Raw genomic sequence first — 25,952 nt, 5'->3', positions numbered from 1 at the left:
GGAGGAAAAGAAGCCGCTCTTTTCTCGCGTTAGGTCCGTCAAGTGGCTTGTTCAGTGTTGCTCCGAGGGGCTCTGTAGATGCCGACTGCTGTACAGCGTTGTACAGCTCAACAGGTGAATTCGCCACAAGCCACTTGACTGACCTAACACGAGAAAAGAGCGGCTTCTTTTCCTCCTAATGCCACTGTGCCGAGGAGACGCTTGATCATTGAAGTTCAGCCAACCTGAACTTACTTATTTGGGTTGATACAGAAATCACGGTCCTGACGACGATGGCTTTACCCACGGACGCCATTGAAACCGGTCGACCCCAGTGGTCATGAGGGCTCTCATGACCTATAATAAATATCTCCAAGAGGAAAAGAGATATTGTTGTATAAATCACTCATTTGCACACTCACATGGACAGAGTGTGCAGGTTTTATAAGAGCCTCTTTTAGCCCCCCAGCCTTTTGGCTGTTTTTTATCTTGCCTCATGTTTTAGGCCTTTCCATTTTTGAACTCATTGCATTTCTTACTAACACGACCTACGGTTGATATTAAAGTTGACACATAGTGTGAAATACAATCAGTTGACCCTTCTATAGCTATTTTAGCAAACTTTTTCTGTGCTAGTGTTGCTTCTTCTGCCTGTATCAGCGGTGCTGCTTCCTTTTCACGCTCCTAAATTCTTTTGCAATGGTGCATTATTATTGTCCGAATCTACGCCCACCCTCGCTTCAATGCCCACTATTTTGCCGAGTGCCTTCTGCACTTTTTTATTATAACAAAATATAAAAAAAAGAGGAACTGATCGGCCCCACTGGTCCTCCGTCTCCGCCCTCCACATCTCTCGAATTTTAATAATGTGCAGCACTGGCTCCTCATCTTCTCCCATAGTGTACTGCATTATGGACAAAGTCTGGGGTGTCTGGATATGTTCGCCAAAGCGCATCCCACACTAGTGCCCTAATGTTGTCGAATTGTGCCCCATCGTGTGCATCGTCGCCCAATTTCACTCCCGGATATCCTGCCTTGACCCATATCTCCCTGGCCTGGTCACCAACAACTGCCACTAGCAAACTTTTCACATCCCCCACAGCTAGAGGAACGCCTGCGCCTGTTTTTCAAATGCATAGATCTGTTTAAGTAAGGATCGGGAGCGCCTTGATCAAATTATTGTTATCCATTTGTGCCCACGGCACATATTGTGGACTCCCCGGCCTTTGTGTAATAGTGGCATCTGTGTGCCCATCCCCTTCCCTCCTTCTGTCCAACACTCCCTTTTTTCCTTGAAACTGCCTCTCTGCCATATCTATTCCTCAATCGCAGCCCCCCATGTGCTCTAGCACCTTGAAGCATCTTCTTTGTGCTAGATGGGATTACCAACAATTATCACAGACCAAATAATCGGACAGACCAAAGAATGATGGTAAAACAGTGCTTTAATCTCAATGAAAGAAAGTGGGGAGAAATACAGCTATCAAAGTAGATGCTCGTGGTTTTCACACCAAAGTTTGCTTGCACACAGTTTATATAGTCTCATGAACGTCACGTGTCATGTCATCCTACGTGGCATATCACAAAAACCTAACGCCGGGAGGGATTGGGTTAGGGGATCATATCGACTTATCGAATGAGATAGGTGTTAATATTTCATTGGCTGTCGCTTGTCTGTAGGACAGGCACTGAGCTACTTTGATGCATGTTACAAACTGATAACAGCAGAGAATATGGCAGTGGGCTAATAGTTGCAACATTATACATGAAATGTGCATGGCAGGCCTTTTTGATTGGTTGGCAACCCTATCCAACCTTAGACTTCCGGCTCGTTTAGCAGCATGTGAACAAAGTGAAACCTAGGTGTTCAAGCTGCACCAATTATTCTTTGTTTTCCCCAATTAGTCCATTGTAGAGCATCAACCAGTTCCTTAGCCATCTATCGTTTGTAGTTGACCTTGTAGTCTGATCACTGTTCTGGTACATTTGAGGGAGTTTGATCACACCACAATCTTAATTTGAAGCTCTAATGATAGTGTTCTTCATCACGTGTCGGAAGACCACTATTTTGTCAATTTGTGTTATTTTATTTAATTAACCGGGGTGTCAATACCCTCTCTCTGGCCCTTAGAGACTTGCTCACTCCACCTCGCATAGGCTTTTGCCTTTGTGGTTGTTCAATACCTGGCGTCAGCAAATGTCCTTGTCCTCCTAATCTTTGTAGAAATGTGTCTCACGTACATGGTCTATTCATTCATCCCTCTCTGTTCCTTGTGCCTATCTCTCGAAAATAGCCTCCTTCAGTTCAGGCCAACATACTCCCCTATTTCGCACATGAAAACACAGCTTCTTCATCAATTCTTCAATTTGCGATCCTACATCTTTTCCCCTCCTGGACGAATCCTTACCAACTCTTGCATAAACAGTATATGGCCCCGTCAGATTGATTCTGCGAAGTTTGGTGAGGTTTCGTCAAGGATGGACAAAGTTAGAGGGGGGTCCCAAAATTTCAATATATGCAATGGAAAAATAATTGTGCTCATGTCTACAGCCCAAACCGCTGGACGGATTTTCACCAAATTAGCGGCAGGAGTGGCGGCTTGGCCCCAAAAGCGTGCATTTGTAAATTCGGTGTCAATCCGGCCAGTATTTTTATTTTTTTTAAACAGTCTAAAAGTAGGTAAAAAGCAATTTGTGATATCTGGGGTCGGTCCGCAGACTTACTTCCCCATCGGTCTGCAGATGGGCCTCCCATTGGTCTAGAGGGTGACGCGATATCCGCAGACATCGGACGCATCCACCGATTGGATGGTGAGAAGCGTGAAGTGCGTCAGATTTTTGGAAACACCCGCCATGTTGGATTCGCAGACATCTGCCGGTGTCCACGAACATCGCGGTAAAAACACAACATTACACTTGCCAAAAGTATCAAACAATCTCTGGGGAGGTGAGGGGTGACGAGGATGGGATGGAATATGGCTGTAAGAAGCCAAAAAAAGGTTATCTCTGTGAACAGTCCGGATGTTCGGGTACAGTCCTGTGATGTTCTATGACTAATTTTGCATTAAAGAGTTGGTGAAAAGCAGTTTTTGGATGGCTTACAACTTTGGCGCCACTCAATGAAACTGCATGAAATTTGGGAATTTTATTCTAGACAGGATTCTGAATTGTTTTGGAAAGCGGTGCTGTTTTGTCAAAAATTAGAGGGGGGGGGGGGGGGTCCCAAAATATTGTAAAGGCTTATAAATGTGGTGCCATTTGATAAATCTGCACAAATGTCTGCAATAAGATTTTAGGTCTAAAGTTTGGTGGGATTTTGTCAATGTGAGGCTAAATTAGGGGGGGGGCGTTTCAACATTTTTAGATGGCTTATAACTTTGTTGCCGTTTGACGAATGTGGACAAAAGTCTTCAGAAAGATTGACCCAACCTTCAATGTTTGTGCAAAGTCTGAATGGATTTTGACAAGTGGGGGCTAAGTTATATGACTATTGTATGTACATACATTTTGACACTTTTGAAAAAAATAAACACAGGCGGATTTCCAGCAAACCCATGTAAGGAGCATTGGCAAGGACCTTAAAGCATGGTTTTGCAAATGTGCCAGTGTTTTATTTTTTTAACAAGTAGCATAATGTAGGTACAGAAAATAGTAATATACCTTTGGTGACTGAGGTATAGCCTGGTGTAGGAAGAAAAATACTTTTTTTGTTAGCACCCCGGGTTACTGCTTTGGGAAACCGAGGCGCTAATGGCCTTCATCCCCCGTTGCAGGGGCTGGAACGAGGGATAAAGGTCCTGAGCCTACGTTATCCGTCCTCACGTCGCTGTCTTGATCACCATCTTAAAATTGCCCACTTCCCTTCAAATTGGCCTCTCGTAGTGCAGACTGCTAGATGACAGACATTTTGCATTGTGTGGGGACATTTCTCTTTCAATCAATGTTCTTGCTGCATTCATGGCATACAGTATTGATGAGCAAATATAAGAACTCTCTTCTGATGTTCTCGCTCCCACTTCTTTCATGTGCTGGTACCACAAGCTATTTGCTAAATGCGCCGATTTATCTAACTTTTATTATCTTCCTCAGCATCCCTCTTTACTCGGGAAAAGTTTGTTTTTAACAAATATCAGAATGTAATGGGGTTTTTGGGTTCATAATGGGGACAAAAGGAATAATGGGACTAGTGGGGACGTCTTATTTTCTGGCTCCTCGCTGCTTATAGCATGTGTGAATGCCAACATTATAAGGAGAACAGTCAAAATCAAAATACCACAGAAAGCGTTCGTAGTGATTGCATCGAATGCAAAAGCATTGAAAAAAATGCATCGAAAAAATTATTTTTTTTAAAATATTTTTTTTGATGGGGGATCCCCCACCCCCTGTTTTTTTAACACCTTAAAACCCATTATAATAAAAATAAAACCTTTACCTTTAAAAGAAAAATCATTTATTCGATGCTTTTGCATTCTATGCTTTGTATTCGATGGAATCACTGGATACCCACAGAAAGCTCCAATAATTCATCTATTGCTCCTGTACCATTTTTTCTCTTTTCACCTACTCTAGGATTGCTATAAGTCCATTTGTTTTTAAGAAATCCTAATCTAAAAATGTTGTTTCCTCTTCCTTTGTCTTGGCCTTTGGTCAGGGATCTGGTTCTTCACGTGCTTCAGTAGGGGTAGCTGCAAGAGAGGTCAAGGTTTGTCCTTCATATGGTTTAAGATTGTGGACATGTATCCACGCTCGCCTGTTTTGCAATTTTACAGCGGTAGGGCTTACTTCCTCCACTTCATGGGGGCCGTCAAAACGAGGTGTGCTCCAGGTACGCACAAATGTACGCACCATCACCTGGTCCCCTTGGTATAGGCGGAGTGGTTTGAGCATCACTTCTAACTCAATGGGCTGAGTATCTTTCTGATTTTCCCTTGACCCCTCCTGTTGATTCTGGAGCTGTTGGGACATAATAGAAACACTTTAGGTCATCATTTTAGATAATCATGCATTTCATCGTCTAGAGCCCTCACTACACTATTGACGTCTGCATTTGCACTTGTTTGGGAGCGTTAGAGGAGTTCTCATTTGGCATCCAGTCACTGTTAGGAATGGTTTTCCTATTATATATGTTTATTCTCTTGCTTTATCCTTCCCTCTGAATTCATGGTGTGCGTCTTAAGGTATGAGTTCATGTTTGGAATGCCAGGAGTGTGACTGACTGGAATGTTGAGTGTATGCGATTCCACCCAGGGCAGTTGGTGACGATGTAGCCTGGGTGGTGCTTCCCTAAGACTATTCTTCCTATCTCCTTGCGATGTAACCTGATTAAAGTAACCTGAAGATCACAGCTGATTACCTGAGTATCCTTTATAAGTACCCTGACATCTGGTCATAACAATTGATGACAAGCTGGTCTTAGTGAGGACCTTGAAGAACCCAGGAGAAGACAGGTACCGGTGTTAATGAGAGCCAGGGAGAGGAGAAAGACTTCTGTGGGGGGTCCGGAGCAGGAAGCTGAGAGTCCAGAGGAAAGAAGAGGGAACCCACTGCCCCCATGATGAGTCCCACTACCCAGGGGGAAGTAAGACTGTCCGGCAGGCATCCAGGGATGTGAGTGTGTCCTGGCAGGCACCCTGGAGAAGTAAAGGTGCCAGAGACTGTAAGGTGCCCGAGACAGTTTGTCTAGCAGTAATGTGAGCAGTAATGCACCTATGGCGATTAAAGGTGCCAGTGACTGCAAGGCCAAGTGACTGCAAGGTGCCAGACACAGTTTAGCTGGCATTCACGTGAGCAGTATTGACAGGAAGGTTTGGTGATGCACTTATGACGGGCAACGTGCCAGTGATTTTCTTGCAGCACCAACAGGCAACATGGGGCCCAGAGGCTACACTGCATCTTTGTCTTATGGAAAATCTGTGAGTGGTATGGACAGAGAGCCTGCGGGCCACAGGGCACAGGCGCCCAGAAGATGTTATTGCGTGCATCTCTGTGTGAGGATTAAAGCAGTTGTGCATGTACTTCTGTAAGTTAGCGCAAGCGTGCAGTCAGGCTGACAGAATGAGGCCTGTGTTCAGTGAGAAGTGAAGGCTAACCGAAATGAGGGTTGGTTAGCAGAGCTCCGGTCAGCTCTGACTCCTCCGTGGGAGTGGTGAAGTCATCTCACTGCTGTGGGGGTTGGCGGATGCGTGGAATGTCCGCTGTGAGGCATTCCATGGCAAGCGAGATGCGCTGCTGTGAAGAAGCTTAATGACCAGCGAAAAGGACTCTTTGGTGTGGTGAACGTGATGATGCACGGGAGAGCCAACTTGAGTTCCGACCCTACAACGTGAAATGTTTACTTCGCGCCGGCTGCAGTCAGCAATGGAGGTCACAAGGAGCAAAGTGAAGCTGCATGGGTATTGTTTTGTTGGTTTGGGTAGTAGTTTTGTTGGTGTGGTCCTGCTGCTAGTGGGTTAGTTACGGCTGTTTGAATAACCTTCCCTAGTTTTCGGACTCGGGTTGAGTGAGTGTTATTTTAGGCAAGTGTCTGGTTGGGTGGAAGGAAAGGAGGTGTTAGGAATGGTTTTCCTATTATATGTTTATCCTCTTGCTTCATCCTTCCCTCCAAATTCATAGTGTGCGTCTGCAGGTATGAGGCCATGTTTGGAATGCCAGGAGTGTGACTGACTGGAATGTTGAGTGTATCTGATTCTACCCAGGGCAGTTGGTGATGATGTAGTCTGGGTGGTGGGAGCCAGTGGGCTCTCAGATATAGTTGGATAATAGGCTGCTTTTTTTGGCCTACAAGTCTGCAGCTTCATTTCCGCAAGAGATTAAATCTGTTCTCTTTGAATGGGCTGTGCATTTCACGCTATGGTCTCTGGAAAAATTAGTGCTTCAATATGTTTTTATAATAATCCTGCATGTCTGTGCAGAGGAAGCCCCTCCTTTTCCAACGTGACTAGCCTGCGTGTACAGTTGACGTCATAGGCAGAGCCAAAGTACACCATCACTTCCTCCTCCTCAAAGCTTCACAGTGCATCAATAAGCACAGCTAATTCTGTAGCCTGTGCTAAGTAATTTGGGAACAATCTTCTGCTAATCATTACCTCGAATGTACCCTCTCTGTTCCGTTTCACCACTGCCGATCCAGTATGCATCACCCCACTTTTCTTGCCAAATTCTTGATGACCCGTCAATGAAGACCACTTCCCCTCTCCCTAGATCATTTTCTCTAATTTGGCGAATATAATCATAACACTCAGTATACAGTCATGCATATCATCTTCTCCCACTGGTTCAGCTATAAACATTGCTGGACTCACTGTGCTACACCTAACAATTTTAATTGCGGGTTTGAAATAATTACCTCATATCCCGATGCTCTCTGTGTGGTCAATGTACTTTTAGGTTTCTTCACATTTAATTTGGAATCCCTAACACAGAGGCGGTACGGATCGCCTTTCTTAATTCCCGAAATCCTCAAGTCATCTCTTCTGTCCATACTAGTCTATTTTTTGCCACCTGTGCTTCCTCAAGTCCTTTTAAAAGCAGTTGAATGTATGTACTGTTGTCAAACACCCAAGCTCTGGAATAGTTGCATATGCCTAAGAATTGTTGCATTCGTCTTACTGTTTTTGGCTGTTCAGTAATGGCTTCTGCTCTTTCAGGTTTCACTTTTCTTCCTTCGTGTGAAATCAACTGCCCTATATATAGTAGTAGTTGTTGGCAATATTCAAGTTTATCCTTATCCACTTTGTACCCTTTCTCTTCCAATATAGTCATTAATTTGACAGAGTCCTCTCTGCAACTTTCTTCCGTCTCACTGCACAATAAAATGTCATCAAAGTATGGAGTTTTCGAGTTGAACATTACCCAAGTCCATCTGAAGTACTCTGTTAAAAATTGTGGGGGACTCACCTGCATCCTTCATCAAGGGCTATCAGCGTTCTCCAGTGTCATCATCTGTCCCATGAACATCGCCCTTTCTTGCCTCACTATTGCTGATTCTAGTTCTAAAGGGATAATCTGCCCTTCCTATTATCCATAGGAACCTCTGGCCTGAACAGAAATCGGGTATCCTCAACATCTTGACGATCAATTTAGGCAACCATGATAATAAAATAGTCACTCCTTACAAAAACACCACCTACAGAAAATCGGTAATTCGTCTGTAAATAGAACTAAATTTGTCACCCCAGGAAATCACTGTACATTCAGGACAACACCTTACATTGGATAGTTTCCTTCACGGACACAGTAACGAGTTGCTCCAGTGTCCACAAGAAATGAAAACTTCTTGCCTCCTATCTTCACCTTGACCCTTGGTTCCTCTCTGGGGTCCGGTGATCCAGGTAGCACTGAACACATCAGGTCCTTCTGTGGGCTGGCTGTCCTATTGTGGATATAAATTCATCCTCGTACCATTGAAAGGATTTCCTCCCACCACAGTTATATCCCCGATTTGGGTGTAGCCACTTCTGTGGCTGCCGCGTCTATGGGCCATTGTGATGTACCCGTCTGTTGCAATGGAATATATTGTACTGGTTGTATCGGTGCCTGCTGCATCTGCATAGGTGCTTGCTGCTGCCCCTGTGGTGGCTGCATTTGCCTTGAAATCTGTTGCATTTGTTATGCTTGTGGTGCATACGTCAGAGTCTGCATGTGATCTTGGGCGTAATATCCTTGTGAATCTGTATTATACTGTGGAGCGTATCCCATCCCTCCTCTTGGAGATTGCCAATTCTGTTGCTGCAAGCCTCCCCTATTTCTACATACTCTAACTAAATGTCCTAACTGACCACAGCCCCACCATTGTGGTGGCTGTCCACCATTAAATCCTCCCCTTCCTTGAGGGTTTTGAAATCCACTTGGTCCTCCTCCCTGAGGCCCAGTCCCTCTGCCTCTCAGCATAAAATTATAACCATTCTGATTCCATCATTTATGCCACATTATTCTGCAGTGGCAACTGCACTGTTTGTGCCATTGCACCCTCATTATTTGTCAATACAGCTCCTTCTATGTTATCTTATGTTACTTTGCATTTATATAGCGCCTTATGTACCATTGGTATGCTCTGAAGGCGCTGGTAGGTTGAACGCCCTTGGGAACCGAAGTTCAAGTCAGTAGAGAGAGTAGAGAGTCAAAAGGTGCGTGTGAGCACCGAATGTGTGTGCAGCTGGTGTGGCATTCGTGAAATAGCTGCTTCTTAGCGGTAGGTGTGGTGGTTGAGAGGTCAATAGTATAGTATATTTTGATAGTTTTTTCTGCACCAAGTTCACCTCTTCCCGTTTTCTTCCCTCTGCTTTCTTTTTGTCTCTCCCTTAAAATGTCTACAATAGTGCACAATCAGCAATTGTATCTCTGGCCATGGCTTCGCTTCCATTCCCACTTGTTTCTTTACTTGATGCTGCACCGGGGATGTCAGTCCTTGACACAAGATATGATAAAATAATGCTACCGTCTTATCCCATGAGTCACATGTCTCCAGATTCCATCTGTCCTGAATCTCTTGAATAAAGGCAACGGGGTCTTTAGTTTCCCTTAGTTTTCTTGTCATTATTGACCCAATATCAGATGTATCAGGATATTGTACTCTAAGTGATCGCCACACATCTGATCTATAATTATTAAATGGTGCTCCATCATGCAGCGTTTTGTGCAGCGACTTCGGGGTATCCTGCTCTTTTCCACATGTCAGCTCTCTTCCCCTAGGATGGATGAGAATAGGAATTTAATATCACCTATAGCTAAAGTTTCTAGTTCGGAAATCCATTTTCTCGCGCCCCAAGTTAAACTTGGGAGCGTACACTTTAAATGGTCTATTTCCATCTGAGGCCACGGTGTGCATTTGTTGTCGACCTCCCCCTTTCGCTAATAGTTGGAACTGCAACAGTTCGTGATCATACCCACCCATGCTCCTCATTTTCCCAACAGCGTTGTCCACACCGGTTTGTCTCCGTCCTGGCAATGCTCTTAATCTACTTATATACGGTGGGGATATATCCCCTGTACTACATGACCGTACTTGCAGTCTTTCAACATATGGTGTTGTTTCTGGTGTTTTTTCTATGGGGTCTTCTAAATCTGACCACTTTACCCCTTAATCTACGCTCGACTCCCTCGAAAACCTGAATGCACCCTCTCATTCTCCTCTCTTTCTTCATCCGACATCATTATGCCCCAGCTCGTGTGGCTGTTATCTTCTTCTATATCGTCAAGATCTAACTTACTTAGGGACATCATTCTAAGGTCGCCTGTTAAAGCGCCATTTTATTTGCTTTCAGTTCCCTTTAGTTGGGAACTTCCAATGCTCGAGTCTCATACCTTTCTTTATCCCTCATCTGCCTATATCATTTCCCAAGCCTCTGCTCTACGTCTTCTGTGTCCTGTACCAGCCCATGCTTATTGTGGCATTCCTTGCAAATCCCTTTGGGCTGTTGTGACCCTCTTTCTTCTTCCAATGATTCTTGTGCTTCTACGAGTACTATACGTCTGTGGCATAAATATTCTACTTTGTGATGTCTTAATCCACTACTCCTGTACATTTCTTCCCTTCTCCTTAATTCTCTTAATTCCCCTTCCCGTCGCCTTCATTGCAACCTATGTACTTTCAATCTTTGGGCTTCTGCCTCTTTTTGTTTCTCCTCTTCCTGTCTTTCCTTCCCTTATCTCACATATTTTTCGTTTTTGTCCTTTTGCTTACATTCTTTGTCCCTTTCTTCTTTGTATAATCTTACTTCTTCCATCTATTTTCTCTCACTCCTTTTTCTCTCTTTCACATAATCCATAAAGGCCCTTATCTAATTTGAGCAATATTTGTCCTGCCATTCATTCATTCATTCTGTACTATTGTCATGCCCTTGTCTGTATCCTTTCTGTCTTTCTGTTTTTCCTCCATTTCCACTTGTTTGTCCTGCCTTTTTCTATCACAATGATTGATTGTTTTCATTGCGTGTTAGTATACTTTGTCGTTCTCTATTTCTGCTCTCTTCCGAGGTGTCTTCGATATTATAAGCAGGGGACTCATATGTTGGATTAAGGTACCGCACTGCTGCCTTTAATTCCTTTAAAGGATAAAAACCCTTTTCTTCAACTTTTTCATCTTGCTTTTCAGGAAGTAAAATAGGAGCCGAAGATGTTGCATCTTCTCCTTTATTCTGATTGAGCATCAATGCTCTCTCAATTGGAGCTTCTTTCTCACTCTGCTTCATTTTCCAGAGTTCTAAAACTGCCAACCTTTTCTCTAACTTTTTTCCTTTCTGAGTGGCATAGTGACATGTAAGTATGTTGTCATATGATGCAATATCGATTTTGCTAATGAACCCTATTGAGGCCAGGACATAAGTGCTTTATTAGTTGTGCCCTTGACTCATTCAGAATGGTACTTTCTAATTTTGACTGCATGTCTCAGCAATGTTCTGCATAAGTCTGAAAGTGGTATATCTGCCATGGTGACAAGTCAATTCAGACGGTCAATAATTACCCAATTTATTATTCGCCTTCCTAGTTTGGACTACCTATATTGTTTTAATTCTTTTGAGCAAGCACCATCAATCGGCGCTCATAATCTGTGAATCAAAATACATTGAAAACCTTTTACACCACTACTATTCCTGTTCCTTCATTTACACTATCAGTTTTTATATGGTTTTTGTTTTTTTAGTATCTCAAAGTTCTTTTCTTTCTTTATATATTAATTTCATCTGCTTTTAACCTTCCGATTGACGTCAATCCTTTGCTTAACAGGTGTACCAATACTCACATTTATTTTTGTTGTTTTACATCAGTTTTGAACATGCAGAAAACTTTTAAAAGATATATCAATCCCCATATACATTTGCACTTTTCCCCCTACGTACGTCTTCTTTTACTATTCTTAGTAAACATATCATCTCCGATTGGTTCCATCTCAGAGATTAATACACATCCTTCTTATTGGCTTTACACCTCAGGAATCCCTCAACACTCCTATATGGAGTTATGTCATGTATTCTTTCCGTCCCACATGGGCCCGTGAAATCGAGGTATCGCATCTCTTTCTTTTTATAAGCCCTAAAAAAATCCAGTTTCTCTCTCGCTCTATATTTTCTACATCACAATACAATCCCTCCCCCTTTTGCTTTTTACCATACTCAATGGTCTACTAACATCCGCCATTCAGCTCAAGTCCCTCTGCATCGGCTCTCCCACAATAAACCTGTTCGCCTTCAGTCCGCGGGGCACCTGCGGGGACCGGACAGGAGTTTCATTAAAGGGGGACCTGTAAAACAATGCCGAACCTTGATCACATGATTTTCTTTTTATGCTCCGCTCTCTGCAGGAAACTCTGCGATCGTCTGGCTAGTGGTAGGAGCCGCCAATTGTCCGGGGTATGGATCTGGGGCTAGATCTAGGTTGTTAGACCTGAACCATCCGCACTGCTACAAAAATGTGCTTTAGCACCTTGAAGCTTCTTCTTTGTGCTAGGTGAGTACCAATAATTATCACAGACCAAATAATCAGAGAGACCAATGAAAGATGGTAAAACTTTAATCTCAATGAAAAAGCAAAAAAATACAGCTATCAAAGTAGATCATTGTTTTCACACCCAAGTTTGTGTCCACAGAGTTTATACAGTCTCATGTACGTCATTCGTGATGTCATCCTACGTGGCATTTCACAAAAACCTAACGCCGGGAGGGATTGGGTTAGGGGAACATATATACTTTTAGAACAACATAGGTGTTAATATCTCATTGGCTGCCCTTTGTCTGTAGGAAACGCCCTGAGCTACCTCTAGGCATGTTGCACACTGATTATAGCAGCTTATAGCAGAGAATATGGCAGCAGGCTAATAATTGCAACACTGTATATGAAAGTGCATGGCAGGCCTTTTTGATTGGTTGGCAACCCTATCCAACCTTGGACTTTAGGCTCGTGAACAAAGTGAAACATAGGTGTTCAAACTGCATACATTTGTTCTATATTTTCCCATTAGGTCCATCGTATATCATCGACCAGTTCCTTGGCCAAGGTCTATCGTTTTTAGTTGACCTCGTAGTCTGCTCACTGTTCTGGGACATTTGAGGGATTGTTTTGAGTTCTTCATCACATGTCAGGAGACCACCACGATTTTGTCAATTTTTGCCTCTCAATTTCTGTTATTTGATTTAATTAACCAGAGTGTCCTCTTTGACCTTTAGAGACTTGCTCATTCCACCTCACATAGGCTTTTGCTTTTGTGGTTTTTCAATAATTGGCACCAGCAAATGTCCTTGCCCTCCTAATCTTTGTAGAAATATGTCTCATGCACAAGGTCTATTCATACTCCCCCACTCTGTGCCTATCCCTCAAAATAGCCTCCGTCACTTCAGGCCACTGTACTCCCCTATTCTGCAGATGAAAACAGCCTCTTCGTCAATTCTTCCACTAGCAATTCTAGGCCTGTTTTTGAGGTAGCTGGGTTTATTCTTCTGTATCGGAGGTACCCGGGGCTCTGCCGCGTCGGTAGTCAAGGCGGAGAGTATCATTTGTTGCTGTGGTACGGTCCTTGGCTCCTACAACAAAGCAGCGCCAGTGACGGTTGACTGCAGCAGGCTCCCCAGGCGAACACGGGCCCGCACAGAGTGGAGTTGCCCTTTGCCTTGTGGCCCTTACCGTAGGGCTATCTTGACAGGGGCTGCCCTGGCTGGGTGTCTCAAGAAGGGCCAGGGCCCTAGCAGAAGTTCGGTGGGCCAGATGCGAAGCAGCCTGCACGGGATAGGGAGGACCAGGGGACAAGCACGGTCATTTGCACCATTAAAAATAATATTTAAACTTGAATCTGATGATGGGGCTGCAGGGACACACTTACCCCAAGCCAGGCAATGTAACAAATGGCAATCTAAAGGTTTATTTTTCTAAACTTCCCACACTGACATTTCAGACCTTGATTTCCGTAAATCTGATTCAGCAAGGAACCTAATCTATCACATAACAATAGTGAATATGTGACCAACCGCTGAGGCTGGGAAAAAAAAAAAAAAAAAAAAAAAAAGACACCGAACTGATAGTTTATGCTCTATGGCTCCGGGGATACAAAGTTCGGAAACGGCCCTGGGGAACGTTTTGAGAATAATTAGTGCAAGTTGACCTGTGTGTTGCTTCACCTACATACATAAGGCTCTAATTAAATAATTTAGCACTATAGCATTTCATTTAAAGCCTGCCCTCCATCATCATTGATGTCTCTATAAAGGACAAATTGAAAGAGCACACTCACAAGTTGGTAAGAGCGAAAAGTGAGAGGTTGAAAAAGAAATAAAGAGAAAATATAGGAATGGAGGAAGATAAAGGAAGGGAAAGTGATGACTAGAAAAAATAGATTGCTAGAAATAAAAACCAAGACAAACAGTAATAAAGAAAAAATGTACAGGAAAGAAAAACATAGGAATAAAATGGAAGACAAAACTAGAAGGAAAGCAAGATTGTAAGAGAAAGAATGAAACCGAAAGAAGGAAAGAGAAATAGAAAGTTGAGGGAAAAAGAAACAGGAATAAATAAAGCTAAAAAGAGAAGCAAAATGTCAGTGCAAAATAGCAATTAATTAAGCAATAGAACCCGAGCGGCGGGGGCATTACCGACTCAGGTAATGCCCCGGGGCCCATAGGTAAGGACCCGAGCGAAGCGAGGGTTCTATTGCTATTAGTATCCCGGCCCGCAAAATGTGCGTGACCAGGGTACTAAAAGCAATTTTTTTCTGTCCAGAAACGCTGCAGCGTTTTGGGACAGAAAAAAAAAAGCAAACAATAAAATGCCCGGCGCCATGGAAAGGGAAAACGGACTCCGTTTTCCCTTTCCATGGCGGCCATCGGGAGCGGACGCGCTGCCAGCGCGTCCGCTCCCGAAAAAGGATAAAAAAAAGGTAAGTGGGATTGGGAGGGCGGGAGTGGGACGGGGGAAAAAGAAAAAAAACAAAAAGAAACAAAAACGTACCTGCGTCCCCGGCAGGGAAGCCCCCAGCCGTGTGGAGGCGCAGAGCGGGGATGGCCCCGCTCCGAGTCTCCACACGGCTGGAGGCTTCCCTCGTCCCCCGCCGGGGACGCAGGATCAAGAAGGTAAGTTGGGGCGGCGGGTGGGAGGGAGGGGAGGAAAGGGGAAATAATCCTAAATTACCAGGGGAAATAATCCACACATAGAGCCCTTGTTCACTGTGCCCTTGCGAGGCTCAGCTTCCTCTTGCTGAGGAGGCCCAAACAAGGCCGAAACACGTGTCTGATGTTGCTGATGGTACTCTTGTTCAGAGGAGACTTTGGCTGGCATGTCGGTGCTTGACTGCCCATGTGGGCGGGGCCAGACTGATATGTAAATGAATATATCTTCTCTGTGAAGGGTGCAGGGAGCTAAAAGGTGGTTGTAGACCCTACGGAGTGGTAGAAACTCCATAGAGTTTCACCCATGTTCGTTCTCAATAGAGTGGTTCCCACACTCTTATTTAATTTGTTCTCTAAGATGCCACTGGAGATTACATCAAAATAAATATGAAAGGGAGTTTTGCTTTAGGAATAAAGGATGTACTTCGAGAAAACTTCCTTTCTTTGGCACTCTCCTTATTTAGTTTTTCCTGCAACACCCCAGATTCACAGAAGGGCTCCGAATGGATCATGTGAGTAGGTAGAGTAGGTAAAGAATATAATTTAAACATTATAATGTTATAATTGTTCATTTATAAGACGCTTAATACCAGGAGTAGTTTCTGAGCGCGGGATCGGGATTCGAACCTGTGTCGCGCTGCAATGTCTTGCTTCCAAGACAAACGCGTTGCCCCTGAACTATTCTTCCTCCCCCGGATGGCTTATACAGCCTCTAAAAGAGAATTCAAAAATAAGGGGACAAACGTGCCTCTGATCCACCATAGGTGGAAAAGCGGTACTCATCCCTGAGTGGACCTGCAGCAGACTGCCTTCTTTATGAGAGAAGGTGAGCCACTAGGAAGGCTGTCAAAAGGTCTCCAACACCTGCCATAGCTTGAGAAGATTTACTGTTTCTTCACAGAGATCTTCAATCCGCTCATGTAGATTTTCATACACAACGCATCTTTTTATATTTCTCCAGTTGCCTTCAAAATCTTGGACATCGAATTGGAATGAACAAATACTATGGGCCTCATTATGAATTTGGTGGTAATTCTGCTGAATTACCATCAAAATAATTTACTGTTACTGCCAGTTGGTCCTGTGGGGTTACAAGTAGCAGTAGGGCAGTGTAAATCCCCATTTCTGGACTCCATGGGGATTTTGGCAGAATTTTCTTTTTGGAGGAAAACACAAGGCTTTAACTGCAAACTCGGAGGTGCAGCAAAAACAGCAGTAATTCCATTGCAGCCAGATATTGGCAGTAAAGGAATTGGCATAGTTTTAGTACCGCACCGCCAAACTCATCGAGACCCTATATATTTAATTTACACCACTTGAATGACAATACTAACTCGCTTCAGTATGGAGATTGAAATACGTTTCAGGGATCGGAGCGAAGAAATACAATATTACAAAAATGTTCGATAAAGTTGGAAGGCAAGTTGCTACAGGTATTTTGTGAGAGTATTGGCTGTGTAGGACTATTTACATCTAAAATTATAAGAAGTTAAGTCAGTCATTAGAAGAAGTCCACTAACCTGCAGTGCAGAGCGCAAGACACAGGAATCAGAATTGTCCAGAAACAAAATAAGCCCAGGAAGGCATCCAGCATCTTTGACAATGGCTTCTCGGTTCTGTGGGTCTGATGCCAAGTCCCTAAGATGGTTCACTACAGACAAAGCGTTCATGATCTCACACGTGGCCCTGTAAAAAAAAACAAAAAGATTTGATAAGGCCCACACTCTATGGGGAGAGGGGACATAAGGAACAAGAATAACAAATTGTAAAGTGGTTTCTTTGCAAAAATTAGAATTAATGTCAAACAATAATGTGCCATGATAATGTTGCAGTTTTCTATCATATCACGTCATAGTTCATCGTCAACACCAAATCAGAAGGAAGTGTATTGTGGATGAAATGACACACCTTTAATACTTGCTCTGCAAGACCGCTTATTAAATAAATGGGGAATCAGTCTCCTGTCAAATACACATTATTGAGATGCTCATTTAAGAAAGATATTGAACAGTTGTCAGTATATGGATAATGAAGCCACACCTTTATTACACTAAGAGTTTTAGAGACAAGTGGCACATCTTCCATGCCCTTTTATCATGGCATGCTAACTGTAGACCAATAAGATGAATAATGTAACTAGAGAGACCCCAATTATACAAATGTGGGGACCACTTCATTAAAGGAATTACCAGGAGTAACTATCTGCTAGCCTACTCTGTTCTATCCAGGTGCAAGTCAGGAAAGGAGTATGTCAGAATTACTCCTGGTAACATATTGTGAATGAAATAGTCTATCGCCAGGAGTAAGTCAAGAGTACGTTAGACATATCAACAGCATTTCTTCAGAATCTGCAAGTTCTTCCCGGGTCACTGGGTCAAAAACATCCTCCAATTTTCAGTTAACATCCCTGGATACCCCTTGACACCACGTCGCGTGAACCGATTGGCAAGTATGGTAAATTAAAGTTCCCCATTAGTCCAGCACCTGCATTTTTCGCTATCAGAGGTGGAGTTACGTTAAGATCTCGCTGCCCTCGGTTTTCATTCAGGTCATGGTTAGGAGCCTGTAGTTGGAGATGATCAAGGGGATAATTTCTGTTTTTTATGGCCATGATAAAGCCCTCAATATAAATCATCTCTGAATGCAATATCGCTAGCAAAGTTGCATGATCCTTAAGATCATAAATGGATTCATTTAATTTAAAATATGGGGCCAGCGTGATTGTTAATGCTGATATCATATTGAAGTTCTCCTGCCTTAATGGATTCCGACTCACTCCTCTAGTTGGATTTACCTGTCTTGATGGCATTCCAGGACTCGGAGTCTGTCATCGATTAATTTAACGAGCTTGAGGAAGATCTAGAGAGCTTGCATACAAAGTTCAGCTTTCTGCTCCTTAGTGAGACAGTCCCTCGACCGACTGTTGAACCAATGAGGACTCCTTCCGGAGGGATCAGGCTCACGCACATTCATTATCACAGTTTCAGTGCCTCTGCCATCTCTTATCATACATCTGATGTGGGCAACATCTGATCTTAACAAGTTAGCCAAAGTACCTCCTAGATGTACATCAGGCATCCTGGCCAGGTTTGCTGGCCTAAGGGATGGCATAGGAGAAGACTGTACTTGCTGCCATCACAGGTGTGACTTCCCTCGACTCCCCTAGCCATCTATCGTTGGCCAGGTTGGGGGGGGTCGCTATGGCAAAATAAGCAGTGATCAGGGCCCCCTCTTTGATCTTCTTTCAAACTTATGCACAGGGATCTATACATACTGGACTCAAAACTGGGGCACTCAAGAGTGCTGGTCATCTCCCGCTCTCTCTAGTCTGCTCTGCAGGGGAAACTGTAAGCAAGGCATGGTATCAACGTAAAACGGACACAAGTGATCACAGTTTAAGGGTGCTTATTGAACTTTATCAAGGGTGTGAATAACACCTATTCAAATCTAAATCTAGGATGGGAGCAAGCTATGACCATCAAATAATATTAATACAGTCCTAGTAGAGTCTAGTCAAATAAAAGGGCCTATACTAAAATAAAAGCTATTGCCAATCCTTACCGCTATGCTATAAAATAGTGTGGGATAATATTCACAAAAAGAAAGAAGTGTTCATAAAATGATAAGTCAGGATGTTTAGGCCATTGGCCTCCCTTCCCCATGGTTTTAGCACAGGACAAGGCAGGTAACTCGCGCACAGCACACTATTGGGATTCTTCAGCTCAAGGTCACAGTTCCTTTTACCAACATCAGGGCCTTCTGGACCCAAGTCTCTTTCGTTCAAACTCTGTTGTTTCTAATACATCAGGACCTCTGAAGAAATAAAGAAAAAGTTCCTTTCCAAATAATGAAGTAGGGCGATTTACTCTTCGCCCGGGATCCCCCTCAGCCGGGCTCAGATCCTTCTTTCACAATTAGCCTCCCTCAGTAGGGTTTGGCCCAACTTTAATTGGCAGGCATCCCTCAGTACTATGTACGCCTTGCTCCTATCACTGGTAGGCGCATTCATCACGCCTAACCAGTTCTTTACTACTACATATGGTGTTTGGCCCACGTACCACTTGTGTCCAACCATGATTCGCTATTCCAAGGAAATCAAGGCTACACCGTTCTCATCTGCGCTTATCTGTAACTCCTTGGATTCAACTATTAGGCCAAGGTACTTCTTACCCAAGTTAAACTTGGACCTTAACATTCAACATACAGCGAGCAGCGAGAATCATCCTTCACCCCTACCTAACCTGTTGTCATGAGGGCTGGAGGCTGGAAGCTTTGGTCCCGATGGAAGCACCATTAACATACACATTACGGCGCCTCCTGCGCCGTTCTAGTAGTTACGTTTTGTGGCATTCATAACGAGGTTAGCCACGCCCCCTCAGTGCGTTGCCACAATCTTCGTTTCCTTGCTCCACTGAAGCCGTACACTTCAGTGCTCCTAGTGTTTCCAGCCTCGGATTCTCCTTCCCTCCTGTGTCTCCTTTCCCATCTGATTCTTTCCCACTTTGCCTACCAGACTTTCAGCTCCATTCGTTCATCTGTATTTTTCTGTGTTACCTTCTGTTTTTTTCCAGGCTTGCGTTTGGTCTACCCCTATAGCTTTTCTTTTCTACCGGCATCTTTCTGCCATCTTTACCACCTCCTATTCTTTCCCCCTGCTCTCTCTCCTGTACTTAAGTATTTCACGACATTCGGTTTTCACTCTTATCTCTAAAGGCTCCGGTTTCATCACGGCTCGGTGAGTTTTTTCCGTGGAGATTGGGGGTATCCTTTCTCTTAGTCCGTTTTCTTTCCTTATTCCTTTCTTTCCTCTTCTGCTTACGCAATTTCTTCTGTTATACTCGTTTCGCCTGTTTGCTTACCTGAAGCCCCTCCTCCTAAGCTTCCTGTGTCACCGGCTTGCCTTCCATCTGGATACCGAGTGGTTTTTGAATGCTTCAGCTCCTGGTAATACAGTCTGCAGACTTGGGAGACTCCTGCCCAGCCTCTGCTTAAGGACATTCTTGGAAATCTCCGGCCCAACCTTTGTTTAAGTACTGTTTGCGGAATCTCAAGACCAAGACTTCGGACATTCCTCTTCCTTCGGTCTCGGAGTTGAATACTACTGGGGTTTTTTATGCCACTGGCTTTTTCCCCTATATTGGGCTATACAGGGAAGTGCCATAAATTATTGCAGTCTGTTTCCTAATAGCAACCATTGTGGCGCATTCCCGAAACAGACCCTATCTCTTCTCTAAAAAAGGAATTTCCGAAGAGACAACAGAACTATCTGGATCGGAATTATCCTCCAGTGAATCAGACACCGAGATACAGGTGAGCTCCACTCCTGACAGATTGCAACGCCTAAAAATGGCCACGGCAGAACAAGTCCAGGAGCTAATAAACGCTGTACAGAACTTTTCCCTCGAACTGCAGGGAGTTAAGGCAGAAAATGCAGTTCTCCGTCAAATGGCAGTCGCTAGAGAAGCCCACCAGACGGATTTACCACCACTGTCCTTGGCAGCGGGAAAGTTTGATGGCTCACCCAAAAAGGTTAAGGAGTTCCTGGATGCGTGCATGATATACTTTACCTTCAGACCTACTACTTACGCTCTAGATCGCACTCGTGTAGGATTTCTCATATCCAACATGATCGGAAATGCCCTCGCGTGGGCAACTCCGTTGTTCACGTCCAACAATCCTGTCTTACAAGACTATAATGCCTTCATAACCCTGCTACGCCAAACTTTTGAAAGACAAGAGATTGGATTTTCTGCAGGAGAAGCCTTGTTTGATATTAAACAAGGTTCGATGGACCTAATGTCCTATATTTCTACCTTTAAGAAGCTGGCGGCGGAAGTGGGCTGGCCAGACACAGTGCAATACATGGCTTTCAGAAGAGGTCTCCATGACGACCTGAAAGACGAATTGCCACGAGTTCCTAGACCGGCGACGTTAACCGACTTGTATACTCTAGTCCTGCAGATAGATTACCGACTCATGGAAAGACGATCTGAGAATCTGAGAAAAGGAAAACCCGAACTCAGACATCTTTGATCCCTGGACCGTCACCTACTTCCACCCAGGGGTCACATCGCTCCGGCGAAGAACCCATGCAGATTGGTACGACCGGGGGTCCTCTTTCAACCACAGAAAGAAGCCGACGGAAGAAAAAGGGCTTATGTATGTACTGCGCGTCGGAAGCACACCTCCTCAGGGATTGCCCGGAGGTTCCTCCGAGACGTCGGGGAAACGACGGACCCCGGTCTTAGAAGGAGCCACTTACCGGGGTTCAGTGGAAGGCTCACATTGTGCTCAGACGTCAGGAGAAGACGCCCGACTTATGGTCCTTCAAGTGTCACTCCAGTGGAGGAATCATCCCAAAAAGAATGCCTTAGCCCTCATTGACAGCGGGGCGGCTGGTAATTTCTTAGACATCAATTGGGCTAAACAAGAAGGTATTCCCCTTGTAGCTAAGACAGAGGAACAAAAGGTGGAAGGGGTGGATGGCCGTCCCTTATGTTCGGGACCTATTGTAGAAGCTGCAGTCGACATCAAGGTATGCATCTCTCTTCATCAGGAAACCCTCACCTTTGATGTGATAAGAGCAGCACATTTCCCCATAATATTGGGAATCCCTTGGCTCCGCCAACACAATCCTGTTATTAACTGGTCCCTCAACACCTTAAAATTCGACTCGGAGTTCTGTTTCCAACACTGCTGCTCTTCTAAACAGACGGAAGCAACTGTTATCTCTAGCCCATCAGGGACTTCTGGTTCCCTTCGGGTTCTTAACATTCACCCCGTTTTTCATGAGTTTGCTGTGTTTGAAGATAGGATACCCAAAGACTTGCCCCCTCATCGGTCCGAAGATTGTGCTATCGATCTCGTTCCAGGTACCACTGTACCCTTTGGACGTATGTTTTCTTTAACCTTAACAGAAAAACAAGCATTGAGGACATACCTAGACCAAAACCTCCAAAACGGATTGATTTGTCCTTCTAAGTCTCCAGCAGGGGCTTCCTTATTCTTCATAGCCAAGAAGGACACAAGTGAACTACGCCCATGTATTGACTATAGGGGCTTAAACAAGATCACAGTGAGAGATCGCTACCCGATGCCTTTGATAAAAGATATCTTGGAGGCAGTTGAAGGGTCATGTATATTCAGCAAGCTAGACCTTACGGGTGCTTATCATCTCTTAAGGGTCAAGGCTGGGGACGAATGGAAGACGGCATTTCGTACACCCTTTGGGTTGTATGAATATCGAGTAATGCCATTTGGCTTAGTTAATGCCCCTGCAGCCTTTCAGAGGTTTATGGACCGTCTTTTTGCTGATCTCTTATTTGTCTCAGTTATAGTGTACTTAGATGACATCCTGGTCTTTTCTTGTAACCCTGTTCAACATCAGGTTCATCTCACTGAGGTCATGGAACGCTTGAGACGCCATCAACTCTTGGCTAAACCGGAAAAATGTGTGATTGCAGTGCCTTCGGTACCCTATTTAGGTTTTATCCTATCGGAACATGGTATCGAGATGGATCCCAAAAAGGTCTCGGCTATTCTCTCCTGGCCAGCCCCCTTTTCTGTAAGGGAGGTACAGGCCTTTTTGGGGTCTTTCAAATTTCTACAAACGATTTATCGTCAACTTTTCTGAACAAGTTCTTCCGATAACGGCTCTACTCAAAGGATATTCCCTTTGTTTGGAATCACAACACAGAACAAGCGTTCCTAGGATTAAAAAAGGCGTTTTGTTCGGCTCCTATTCTCAAACAGCCAGACCAACGAAGGCCCTTCGTTGTTGAAACTGATGCATCTTCAGGGGCACTGGGGGCTGTTCTCAAACAAGAACACGATGGTATGGAACACCCAATAGCCTATCTCTCTCGCACGCTTACGCCTAGTGAGAACAACTACTCTGTTATAGAGAAAGAGCTCCTGGCCATTAAGCAAGCATGTTCAGAATGGAGACATCTCCTCCAAGGGTCAAGACATCCATTTGAGATTCGCACAGATCATAGCAACCTCAAGGTGCTACAACAAATGGAGTGTAAAAATACTCGACAAGCCCGATGGGCTTACTTCTTCGCCCAATATGATTTCTTTATTACTTACCTCCTGGGCAGCAAGAATGTTCTAGCGGATAGTCTATCTCGTAGCCCCTCCAGTTGGGTCAATCCACCCTTTAAGGGGGAACTTTTGTTACCTGAGGTCCGAATCGTCCATACCATCTCAAGATTTTTACAGGACGTTAAGGAAGTGACTCCGGTTGCTATGCTACCTCTTTCCAAGCCGGTTCAGGAGCAATTAAATCAAGAAAGAAGGACTGTGGTTCTACAAAGGAAAGCTTTTCATTCCCAACACCAAGCTACAGTCACGAGTCCTTCATTGGGGTCATGAATCACGGATCGCTGGTCACAAGGGCTTAACAGCTACTTCCGACCTAGTCAGACGAATGTTCTGGTGGCCTAACATGCTGTCTGACATTAAATTGTATGTATGTTCTTGTCCTATCTGCGCCAGGAGCAAGGGTCTGACTTCAAAACCTGCTGGTTTATTGCACCAACCAAAACTTCCAACAACCCCGTGGTCACATGTCTCTACCGACTTTGTGGTAGATCTCCCAAAGTCTCAAGGATACTCAGCAATCATGGTAACCATAGACAGCTTCAGTTAGATGGGCCATTTCTCACCGCTGAAAGGAGTGCCTTCTGCACCTGAGATGGCGCAGGTGTTTCTAAAGGACATCGTCCGACTCCATGGTATCCCAGAAACTATTCTTTCGGACAGAGGTTCTCAGTTCACCTCAACCTTTTGGAAAACCTTATGTGATCTACTGGGAATAGAACGGGCCCTCACCTCAGGTTACCATCCCCAGTCTAATGGACAGACGGAACGTCTCAACGCCACTATGGAGCAGTATCTTCGCTGTTTTGTTAATGAACAACAAGATAACTGGGTCTCTCTTCTTCCTATGGCCGGATTTTCTTATAACAATACCCTTCACTCGGCTATTAAAATGACACCTTTTTTTTGTGTGTTTGGTCATCATCCCCGTTCTTATCCCCTGAATAATGTCCAGGCTTCATGTCTACCCACGATAGACTCTCTCTTGGAAAACATTACCAGAACACAGAAGAACTCTCTTATCAACCTACAGGAGAGTAGAGCTCGATATAAACATCAAGCAGATACTCATCGGATCCAGAATCCTGATTGGCAAGTAGGCGATAGAGTCTGGCTCTCAAACAGATACTTACCTCGTTGGGCACATCCTTCCAAATTCTCTCCCAAATATCTGGGTCCTTATACCATCACTGCTCGCATTAATCCTGTGGCTTTCCGATTGAAACTCTCTTCTCAGCTCAGCAGAATACATCTGGTCTTCCACTCTTCCCTGTTGAAAAGGTTCATCCCAAACCCACACCACAGGAAAAGAAGAACCTTTCTTTTAAAAGATACCAATCCCCTCGCAGATGAATATGAAGTGGAGAGAATAATGGATTCGAGATACTACAGAGGTCGACTCCAGTACCTATTGAGGTGGAAAGGATACTCACAAGCCGAGGACTCTTGGGAACCTGTGACTAATCTCTCAGCTCCCAGATGTGTACGACAGTTTCATACCCTCTATCCAGGTAAGCCTGGGGTCGGTACCCCAAGAAGGAGGCATACTGTCATGAGGGCTGGAGGCTGGAAGCTTTGGTCCCGATGGAAGCACCATTAACATACACATTACGGTGCCTCCCGCGCCGTTCTAGTAGTTACGTTTTGTGGCATTCATAACGAGGTTAGCCACGCCCCCTCAGTGCGTTGCAACAATCTTTGTTTCCTCGCTCCACTGAAGCCGTATACTTCAGTGCTCCTAGCGTTTCCAGCCTCGGATTCTCCTTCCCTCCTGTGTCTCCTTTCCCATCTGATTCTTTCCCACTTTGCCTACCAGACTTTCAGCTCCATTCGTTCATCTGTATTTTTCTGTGTTACCTTCCGTTTTTTTTCCAGGCTTGCGTTTGGTCTACCCCTATGGCTTTTCTTTTCTACCGGCATCTTTCTGCCATTTTTACCACCTCCTATTCTTTCCCCCTGCTCCCTCTCCTGTGCTTAAGTATTTCACGACATTCGGTTTTCACTCTTATCTCTAAAGGCTCCGGTTTCATCACGGCTCGGTGAGTTTTTTCCGTGGAGATTGGGGGTATCCTTTCTCTTAGTCCGTTTTCTTTCCTTATTCCTTTCTTTCCTCTTCTGCTTATGCAATTTCTTCTGTTATACTCGTTTCGCCTGTTTGCTTACCTGAAGCCCCTCCTCCTAAGCTTCCTGTGTCACCGGCTTGCCTTCCATCTGGATACCGAGTGGTTTTTGAATGCTTCAGCTCCTGGTAATACAGTCTGCAGACTTGGGAGACTCCTGCCCAGCCTCTGCTTAAGGACATTCTTGGAAATCTCCGGCCCAACCTTTGTTTAAGTACTGTTTGCGGAATCTCAAGACCAAGACTTCGGACATTCCTCTTCCTTCGGTCTCAGAGATGAATACTACTGGGGTTTTTTATGCCACTGGCTTTTTCCCCCATATTAGGCTGTAGAGGGAAGTGTCATAAATTATTGCAGTCTGTTTCCTAATAGCAACCATTGTGGCGCATTCCCAAAACAGACCCTATCTCTTCTCTAAAAAAGGAATTTCCGAAGAGACAACAGAACTATCTGGATCGGAATTATCCTCCAGTGAATCAGACACCGAGATACAGTTGAGCTCCACTCCTGACACCTGTACACAAATGGATCCCATAACAAGCCTATGTCCTCACGTCACCCCTGCCCGCCTATAGACAGAAAATTCAGACTCTGCGCTAGACTCCAGGCATTGCCTAACACGCATCATGCTAATTTGCTACCAAATATTCACAAAAACCTC

At 44.4% G+C, this 25,952-nt stretch overlaps 1 protein-coding gene across 2 annotated transcripts in view; it reads right to left on the bottom strand.

Moving 5' to 3' along the window:
• Positions 1-25,952, bottom strand: part of LOC138453688 (armadillo repeat-containing protein 1-like) — a 264,412-nt gene that overhangs the window by 217,276 nt on the left and 21,184 nt on the right. For both annotated transcript variants that reach the window (XM_069606755.1, XM_069606754.1), the window contains exon 2: positions 16,589-16,754. In XM_069606755.1, coding sequence (XP_069462856.1) covers positions 16,589-16,738 — 150 coding nt within the window. In that variant the 5' untranslated portion in view covers positions 16,739-16,754. The remainder of the gene's footprint in view (positions 1-16,588; positions 16,755-25,952) is intronic.

This window comes from Ambystoma mexicanum, chromosome 4p (assembly GCF_040938575.1).
Source record: "Ambystoma mexicanum isolate Mex_15411 chromosome 4p, UKY_AmexF1_1, whole genome shotgun sequence".
NCBI lineage: Eukaryota > Metazoa > Chordata > Amphibia > Caudata > Ambystomatidae > Ambystoma > Ambystoma mexicanum.
Note: the sequence above shows the minus strand (reverse complement) of the source record. Positions and strands in the feature narration are given on the sequence as shown.